The sequence below is a fragment of the Hippichthys cyanospilos genome, chromosome 20 (assembly GCF_059441005.1).
Source record: "Hippichthys cyanospilos isolate Australia breed blue-spotted pipefish chromosome 20, RoL_Hcya_1.0, whole genome shotgun sequence".
Taxonomy (NCBI): domain Eukaryota; kingdom Metazoa; phylum Chordata; class Actinopteri; order Syngnathiformes; family Syngnathidae; genus Hippichthys; species Hippichthys cyanospilos.
In genome coordinates, this window is record NC_142388.1 from 6,761,465 (window position 1) to 6,771,301 (window position 9,837).

General features: G+C 39.2%; 1 protein-coding gene across 3 annotated transcripts in view; it reads left to right on the forward strand.

The window, feature by feature from the left end:
* scara3 (scavenger receptor class A, member 3) overlaps positions 1-8,921 on the forward strand; it is a 20,699-nt gene extending 11,778 nt beyond the window's left edge. For 2 of the 3 annotated variants that reach the window (XM_088403148.1, XM_088403149.1), the window contains exons 3-13: positions 1,032-1,067; positions 1,175-1,219; positions 1,997-2,116; positions 3,320-3,400; positions 3,477-3,586; positions 3,663-3,907; positions 4,919-5,138; positions 5,313-5,401; positions 5,997-6,189; positions 6,267-6,444; positions 6,519-8,921. In XM_088403148.1, coding sequence (XP_088259274.1) covers positions 1,032-1,067; positions 1,175-1,219; positions 1,997-2,116; positions 3,320-3,400; positions 3,477-3,586; positions 3,663-3,907; positions 4,919-5,138; positions 5,313-5,401; positions 5,997-6,189; positions 6,267-6,444; positions 6,519-6,991 — 1,790 coding nt within the window. In that variant the 3' untranslated portion in view covers positions 6,992-8,921. Of the gene's footprint in view, positions 1-1,031; positions 1,068-1,174; positions 1,220-1,943; positions 2,117-3,319; positions 3,401-3,476; positions 3,587-3,662; positions 3,908-4,918; positions 5,139-5,312; positions 5,402-5,996; positions 6,190-6,266; positions 6,445-6,518 lie in introns of those variants that run through there. The other variant, XM_088403151.1, reaches the window with a different exon arrangement.
* Positions 8,922-9,837: the final 916 nt, after the last annotated feature.

Below are 9,837 nucleotides of genomic sequence, written 5' to 3' on the forward strand. Positions count from 1 at the left end.
TTGATAATCTCCGGTCTTCAATACAGAACGTGAAGTGGAGACATTAAAATCTTTTTTTTTTATTCTATAAATCTTGAATTATAACAAAAGTGACAAAAGTGTTGGGCTCCATCCAACATATTGTAAAAAAAATATTCAGGTTGACCAGATTTAAGTGCTCGATAATACTGATGGACCAACCAGCACATTTCTCATATTGTGTTAGCACTAGCATCAATGCTATCATTATTAATTGTGTTTAGCTCTTATAAACAGAAAAACCATAAAATATAAATACATAGTTGAGCTGCATCTAAATTAGTTTTCTTCACTCATAGCGCCCCGTCAAGTATTTTTGGTGTAATATTAATAATTTTCCATGAAAAAGTGTCTGCTTTGGCTTCTAGCTTGTAATGTGACTTTAATCATTACATAATCATAATTTAGCAGAATAACACGTTTCTCAGCAGCCTGCCGGTCTTCTGGAAAGTTCTTAAGGTTTCCTTGCAGGTCTGTGCGGTTTCATTACCTGACATCATGTCCACATGCACCAGTCTGTGAGTTATATTAGTGTGTGCTGTTCCATGCTGTTATTAAAACAGGACGTTCGGGTACCAAGATTTTTTACGACCACTGTGTGGTTCATTTGATCCTGTGGTGGAGCTCATTCTTGTTTACATCGGCATGAGGTTGTGAGTCAGCATAAAAAAAAAAAAAATCGTTGCATGTTCTGTACAGCCATGTTGCTGTTGAAGGTATGACGCTAATGCAATAAATTGAGCCCAAAAACAGCATCTATTTCTCAAATAATTTACACGGTGATCCTAATTATCCATTTACCCAGCAAAACATATTGAGTCGGGTATTGATGACAGAAAGAATATTTTGGATTATTTTTAAATATTGATGAAGAAATATAAACAAATGGGTTTTTTATCCAGGACAAATGGGCAGGTGCTCGAGCACCCTTAGGGGTCTTCATGTGGAGCAGGAGAAATGAGAAGATTTTGTGGGTTTCTTACCTCTTTTTTATGTCTTTCTTTCCTTGACAGACAGTTACGGAGGATATGAGAACCAGCTTTTTAAAGGTAATCTTTTCCTTTTTGTCATTTATTGCCGCATACTGTCCATTTGAGACTGCTCAGCTGTGATTAATGAGCAAAATCATATGTTGTTTTTTAATCACGTTTTGCAGAAGAGGAGCTCAATGGCGAAGAAGAAGATATACCACCATTCAGAGGTGAAGGCCATACACACACGTGCATTCAAACAGTTTGAGAAAATTATATATATATATATATATATATATATATATATATATATATATATATATATATATATATATATATATATTTTTTTTTTTTTTTTTTTTTTTTTTTTTCCATCTCCCTAAAATATATTGGAATCAAATTCTCTAAAAAAGATCCGAATACTAAAAAATTGCATCCCTAGTTTGAACTAAATTATCTCATTCCTACTTTATGATCATCATGTAAAACTAATACATACAGCTGTTTTTTTTTTAATCCAAACTGTGCTGCTCTTTGAAATCAATTGTGGGTCATATAATGAACTCATTCACTGCCTGCCCTGTGAACATTATCTTTGACGTCTATAGTCGTCAATAGCAGTGAATGAGTTAGATATTCCTCCATGACACGGCAGATTTCTGCAAATTATGCTTTTTTTCTTTTAGTTTATGCTAGCAACATATCATGACAGGGCAAATAATTACCTCATTCACTGCTACAACTGTGAAAATGGATGTTTGACGTCTTTTGTCGTCAATGGCAGTGAATGAGTCAACCTTAGCAGTTAAATCCAATTTTGTGCTTTTATATATTTTTTTTACCCAATTTGTAATACTCTCTAAATTTGGGTCAAAACTGAATAACCCGTTTTTTGGAGGGCTCAAGTGGATTATTTTTGCCCCAGATGTTTTTAGACAGTTTTTTCTTCATTAGATGAAGCAAGCAAAGCCCTGAAATTCTTGCATGATCCATGATGACATATCCAGGTCGCACGAGAGGAGGTTGCGTGAGGTGCCAGCAGAGCCAATCCCTCCAACTGGCTGTCAAAATCCTTTACGCATTAGTTGCATTCCTGATCATCACTGTCGTAGTGCTAGCATCACTTGGTGAGTTATGATTTATTATTTCATTCACCGCAATAATCTTATGATCCGAAATGATGCATCCATTGAGCGCAGATGAAAGCGATTTAACGCGACGGCTTGTGAGAGCTTCTTAAACTCCCACAGATCAAACAAATGTGCGCCGTGTTTTTACCTGACAGCCGCGGCGTGCCAACAGATGTTTTACACATCAGCGTTGCCATTTATTAGCTCAGAGCGCGGTAAATCTGAAGAATTTATTATCGGTCACATCTCAGAGCGGAAAGAATAGCTCGGTGCTGACAGAAAATCCAAATACATCATCTGACGCAAAACTAGTTGTACCGTTAGGCCACAAATACAATACAGCAGTTTGTGTGATATCTTTTCGTTGAAAAACCCGTACGGTTGCTGAGTCGGCAATCTGTCGTAGCAGGTGGTGCGCGCGACACATGTGGATACGTTTATTTGACTGCGCCGAGGTGCATTACTCCCCCGAGTAAGCGGTTATGATGCGGAAAATGTTTGAAAATACGCACCGTTCACCAAACACATGATCGCGCTCTTTGGGGACGTTCGTGGGGGGGGGGGGTTGAGGAATTGAGCAGCTGCGTAAACCTTCTCTCATCAGTTATTTGGCTGCGTTGGAGAATGGTAAATCATTCTTTGCAAGTTGACATTTACGACTGCTACTTGAGATCTCAAAAAATGGCGTCTCGCTTCTTAATTCAGCCATTGACATTCATGAAGTTTAGCCTACCGCATAAATGCGAAGCGCCAAGACGATTGCAAAAAAGATGCTAATGTAGTGAGCCATAGCAAATCTTTTTGCCCCACTAAACTTGCTTATTAGAATGCTTACGTTTTACAATAGTCCATAAGTTTGAGTTAAAAAAAAAACAAAAACAAAAAAACATATGAATGGCCCTCACATTTTTTTTGTTTTTCTCCATGCTGCACTCAGGGGAAAAAGTTTGAACACCCCTGCTTTCAATGTTCTCCCATCGGGTTTGTTTACTTCAATTGTTTGCGGCTATGATGCAGATTTGAAGGTTCTAAAAATGGAAAAAAAAACATCTAAAATAATAAAACTAAATATTCCAAACTCCAATCGTTTTAGCCCCGATTTTGATCAGCTGAAAACGCGGTGGTCTGGTTCGCATTCCGATCACATGATCTTGTTCATGACATCCCTGTTATATTTTAATATTGCATTCTTTTCTCCAGTGTTTAGGAAGGTTGACTATCTTTCTGAAGAAGAATTAGTGCATGAAAAGAAGATCAGCAGTGCTCAAAAAGTCCTAGATGGTAATGTATCTCCAATGTGTCCATCATACGCACTTGTTTTCCAGACCTTCTCACCTTCTATATGTTGATATTTCAGAGATCAGTAACTGCTCAGGCTGTCTGGATGTGACCCTTTACAGTGAGGAGATAAGTCGGCTCAAGCAGGAGTTTGAGGACATCCAAAAAATGTTACTGGGGCAGGAGCAGGTATGTTAGGACCACTTTGTAAATCGAATCCAAATTCATAATCATCTAAAAGGCTTCACGGTTGCTTTCCGCTCAGGTTCTGGATCAAACCTCTCAGACCCAAACTAAGTTAACCGCCACCAGCAAACAGCTAAGCACAGATATGCAGAACCACGTCATGTCCATCAAGTTTCTCAATCAGTTGCTGGTGGGCTACCAAGATCAAGTGGAGGGCTGGAAGGGCGTGCTGGAGGAAACGGAAGAGAGGATGAAAACTCTGACGGACGATCAGTATGACGTCAAAGCTACTGCTCAGCAAATCAACACCACGGTGGCGCTTAGGTGAGTAAAATCCTGCCCGACCTACTGAAACTGGTCCAAGATCTTGCTCATGTTTACAGGTTACGAGTCTTTGGTTTATGTATATATGTCAGCCAGCAACAGTGTTGGTTGACCTTGCCTCATAAAGTCCAGTTTTTCTTGAAAATTAGCCAATACACCTTGAAAGTGAATTTTTACCCCTTTTGCAGTATTTTGACCATTTTGGGGTCAATCTCTTCCATATCATTCTCACAGTATTTTATTCAAGGGATGGTAGTGTGACGATTAATTGGTCGTGACATGTTGTCAATATGTGGGTGAAATTTCAGCTCCCTAGTGTCGCCTTTGAATGCTTGGGTTTTGATGTGAGACGACCTGTGGGTAGAACAAAATACCGCAAAGCAGTCAATCGTGGTCTAATGCACGATAAATCAAACTTTGATGCCAAAACATAAGCCATGAAATTGAGACAAATGTCAAATGAAAATAATTTCATGTAAGTTAAAAATATACGTCTGTGCTTCTTGTAGTGTTTGAGCCTGCAGAGAATTTTCTGAAGGCCCTGACGGCACACCATTAGTGACATATTGTAATTAAGAATAAACACGACTTGCTTTGTGTTCCAATTAATTTGCTCTTCATTTGAAAAGAAAAATATACCATGCAAATATTTACTGTAGTTATGACTTTTTTTTTAATCATTTATGGTGTTCCAAAATCTGATGAACAAATCGGTATGTCAAACCTAAGACCCATTGTGTGTACTTTTTGAGGTGCATTTTGCCATTTGGTAGCCTATGAGTCAGCACGGGCTCACTTTTGAAGACCCACATATGGAAATAATTTGGTTTGGAGCCAAACCTCAATCAACCATAACAGCATTTCTAGACTAAAGCTACCATTGATGGAGTTTGTCATCCATATGTTCTTTTGATTCTTTCACTGTGTACAAAATCAAGATGCATTTCCTGCTTATATCTGAGCTGTCGCCATTGCAGGAAATCATTTGTCTATGTTGTCTATCCTTTCTAGTACTTTGTGGATTGATGCCCTGCAGAAAAAGTCCGATGAGGAGACTCTGGTCCTCCAGAAGTTGACAAACGACTGGCAGAACTACAGTCAGGTTCTGGGCAAGATTAAATCCAATTCCAGCAGCAACACCCAACTTTTACGGTCCCTACAAAACAGCATCATCGCGGACCACCAAAGGATCTCCATTTCGTCAGAGATGTACTACGAGCTCAGTCAGCAGGTGATTGTTCCTGAATCTAATAATTAGAAATAAGATCCTCTGTCTTTATTTAATTTCCTGCCATTTTGTGGTACATAATTAAAAATAGCTGCAGAAGGACTCAGGTACTGAGTCTTTTTGACAAATATAGAAATGTAATGGGAATGTCTAAGATTTTGCATTGTTTTTTTCCAGGTAATGAACCTGCAGGTGCAACTTGATAATGTCACAACTTTTATGGACGAACACGAGGAAAACATGCACGACCTGCACTACCATTCCAAGTATGTTTGGTACTACGGTTAAATCCCCATTTAGCATGGGAGGGACCAATTATAGTTATGGGTATACAGATACCCATTGTCATAGTCAACCAATCTTCAGGTAGACAAGCCATAAATAAAAACAATAATGCAATAATAAATCGAACAAATTGTACAAGATGTATCTTATGGAGTTACTGAATAAATTCCATCTATAGATAGCATTAAAAAACATAGTTCCAAAGTTTAATAAATCAGACATCCAGAAGGCACAGCACCCTGTTTCATTTTTTTATTTTTTTTCATCCAAAAATGCTTTGTGCTGGTTGGAGGGCACTTGGCTGAAAAAAAGTCTCACATGTCATATAATAATAACATATGAAGCATATCTACATGTAAATATTCACCATCCTTTTAAGCCGAGATGGCCGATTTCCCCTGATTGTGAATCTTGTCCAAAATCATGGATTCATTTTGATATGTGTCTTGTTGTAAATCCAACCCCACGTAAAAAAAAAAAACCCAAAACAAAACATTTTGCATCCCAAAATGCTACCATGATGCTTTAATATTTTGCAGCAGTGCAGTAGAAGCCTCACCTCCTAATTATCATTAGGTACTATGAAAACCGGACCGGAGAACGTTTCTCTGCCTTGGACGGGCGTCTGAATTCCATCGAGATGGAGATAGAAACCATTTCGTCCAGCATCAATGCCACCGTCAGTCATGTCCAGAGCATGTACAAGTACATCAACATCGAGAGCTCCACCTGCCAGGGCCGCCTGAGCAGACAAATGGAAGATATGCAGGTTGTGCCCACACAAAACCACCAAAATGTTTTCTGATGGTCTAGACAAATAACATTTTTTTTCTTTACCCTTTGCAGAACTTAAACAGCAGTGTGTTGTTGCTTCTTAATTCCGCGGACACGCTGAGGCAGGAGAACATGTTGTTAAACGTGCGATTGGACGTGGATGTCAGGAACCTGTCCATGGTGATGGAGGAGATGAAGTTGGTGGACACCCACCATACGCAACTTATCAAGAATTTCACCATATTAAGAGGTAGGAGCTTGAGCTACGCATGAAAAATGTTTTTTATCTGCTACACCTTCATGTATTCATCCGTCCACCAATAGGTGCTCCAGGACCACCTGGTCCCAAAGGTAACCGTGGAGAGATTGGGTCAAAAGGACCTCTCGGACTGACCGGTGGGAAAGGTGATCGAGGCCCAATAGGAAGCCGTGGATCGCAAGGTGAAAAGGGCTCGTCTGGGCCTAGAGGTCCACCTGGTCAATCTGGCCCTAGTGGTAGTAGAGGGGCCATAGGTAACACAGGACCCAAGGGGGGACTTGGTCAACCAGGACCGCGTGGTGAAAAGGGCCAGAAAGGTGATATGGGTCCAATTGGTAAAACTGGGGTCCCAGGACCAAGAGGTCCATCTGGGATCCAGGGCCAAACAGGACTGCCGGGTATAATTGGACCACCGGGGCCCAAAGGGAAACCAGGACCAATTGGGCCCCCTGGACCACCAGGAACCCCTGGGCCTCCTGGAGTTCAACATTCCCATCAGCGGAGAAGCCAACGTTCCACTGGAGCCAAAAGACTGTAAGATGCTTGGATTTGGACTTGGACTCAGTAGAGCCAAGAGGACCAACCAAATCAAAAACACCTGATATTACTGCCAGCCATTTTGGAGCATTTGGACATTATCAATAGTGAACTCACAAACCTGTGAAGATATCACATCAAAACTGGGACATCAATGGATGGACACCAGTAAAGTTGTGTCCAGGGTTGAAATTTAGAGTCAAATGCTTCCCACCCATCCCCTTTGAAAAACGTATCCGACGAATATACTCGTCAATGGCAGTGAATGAGTCGAAACAGGAACCTTGAAGATGATGAGGATGAATAGTCCCCGCAATGGTAGAAAGAAGTATCTACTGACTGAACTTCATCGAACAAATTGCTTTATTCTGTTATATAGGTTGTTACAGGTATGATTTTTATTTTCAGGGTACAACACACAAGTAAACGCGATAATCAAATGTTACTGAACGTGAATGTATTTAAAAATTGTTGATGCCACGAAGACGGAGAATTCATTGTGAAACGATTCCCGAGTAATTTGAGTACCTCAGTTTAAAAAATAATTGGCATTTTTTCTTGCCCGGGATACCTGTATATTTGTGAATATTGCATGAAAACGGTGAAAAATGGCCAGCTTAAAAAAAAAACAACCTTCGTTTGAATGCTTTTATTTTGAAGTTGTTCCTGGCAGTGTGTCACGGCGTTAGTTTGACTAGTCTTTCTATTTTTGCTTTCATGTTAAATTGATAATTCAGGGTGCTTACAAACAACTTAATCTCACTAACATTGACATAGATTCCTGTTTCTAGTGTTTACCAGTTTCTCACGCACCGTTTTAGCATTGCCGAGCATACATTAGCCGCTAGCTAGCAGCACTCGAGCGATGGCGCGATAGACTCTGCGCACTTCGATGCTGCCATCCTGACAGTTCCTGTTCCTACTGATCACTTTTTAAACAAATCATGCAGACTCAAATGCTGTCCCAGCTGGCAAATTTGTCTTGTGGACCAAAATTTGGAAGGAGAGATTTGGAGGGGGCGGAGCACAGTAGTATGGTGCAATAGTTTAAATTTCTACTTTTCCATTTATAATTGGTTTAATATAGTGTAAAATATAAATGGAAATGTATTATTTGGAATTTTGTGCTCAAAATGAACAACCAAGCAAAAAACTCAATTTTTTATTTTTATCGGACTACGTGATAATTCATTAGAATTTTCTTTAGGATATATCAATAATAAAAATACTTTATTACCGCATCCCCACAGTCAAAAAAATGAGTCTAGGTTAACGTCTCTTATCGATATGCTGACACTTTTCTTTAAACGATGGCACTTTAAAGGTTCTATCAAAGGAAGCTGACAAATTTGCCATTTTTTGGCTTTTCGGAGCAGGTACTCTGAAGATGAACTTTGCGTCTGCTGTTTTTGCAACAGATGATTGAGGAAAATAGAAATCAAATTGGATCATTATTTTGAAGGCTCCAATGGCAAAAAGCAGTTTAGAATACTGGAGTTTTAATGTTGGGCATTTTTTTGGGGTGGTCATTTTTATGTTTAATTTTAAGTGATAGTGAAAAACAAGAGTAAATGCCACAATGACTTGCCACATTTTTTTACCTTGTACAAAGTAATGTGAGCCAACATTCTTGCTTTTGGCTTTTATGCTAAAGGCGAATCAGCTAACCTCTCACCACAAACGCTGTAGAAGAGTACGCCATTGTTTTTTTTTTTTTGTTTTGTTTTTTAACGGGAAGGTCTGAAGGCTTTGTCAACTGTGGACAAAAAAGTGCATTGTGTATTCCCAAGTTTGTACTTCTGCTGTGATATCAAAATCTTTTATACCCCCAAAATAAAAATACAAATAAAGAATCCTACTATTTTTCATAAAGGGGAATGTTGACATGAAATGCAACTGGTTTGCGTTGACCAATAAAAATAGACATTTAATCGGTGGTCTTGCTTGTATCCAACTTGGCGAACATTGTTATTGTTGCCCTCTGAAGGAAAGGGAGCGGCTTTATTATTAACACAAAACACATGTTCCGACCTCCTCTCGCATTTTTGAGGTTTTCGGCCACTGACTTAAAGACATTGTCGAGAATTGCGCTGCACCCCTGCCAAAAAATGCACACATTACATAATGCAGTGTATTGTAGACTACAGCAACATTTAAGATGGACTATATGGCAGGCGTTTATTATTCTCTAAATCTCATGCTGATATCTGCGTCGACAAATTATAGCAATTTTCTTTTTTTCATCATATTTTATACTTTCCCCCAATTGTCCCAAACCACTGCAGGGATTTTGTAGCTTTTGAATCACTTAGCGTAATGTGCAACAGTTCATATTTCAGACTGTCAGGCAGCCACAATCAAATTGAGGTTCACTTAAGAAATATGGGAGGGATGGAGAGGGAAACCTCCCGAGTGTTTACGTTGGCAGGAATCTCTTCTTGTTTTCATTTTCCCTCCAATCTTCTAATATTGGCGGCTACATTTGAGCATTATCATGTTGCAAGAGGTTAAAGTCCGATAATCCTACTCCCTGAACTCCTCGCACTCATTAATATTGTGTTTTGATCAAAGTCAAGGTCTGATTTTTGTGTGGTTGTCCTAATGCTGTGACGGGAACAGTCCAGTTTTCTTTTCAAATTAAGAGGAAATTAATTGGAATGTGTAGCAATTTATTGCTAAATTCTTTTATAGTTACTCCTTTGCAAAACTTTATGTACTTTTATTTTGTCAAGTTTGAGACTGGGAGAATAAGTTGACCAAGTTGGGTTGTCGATTTAAAAAATAGGTTGCCTAAAATCACCTGCTCTGAGGCTTTGCCGCATCCTTGTTTGCATGATCTTTTTTCCC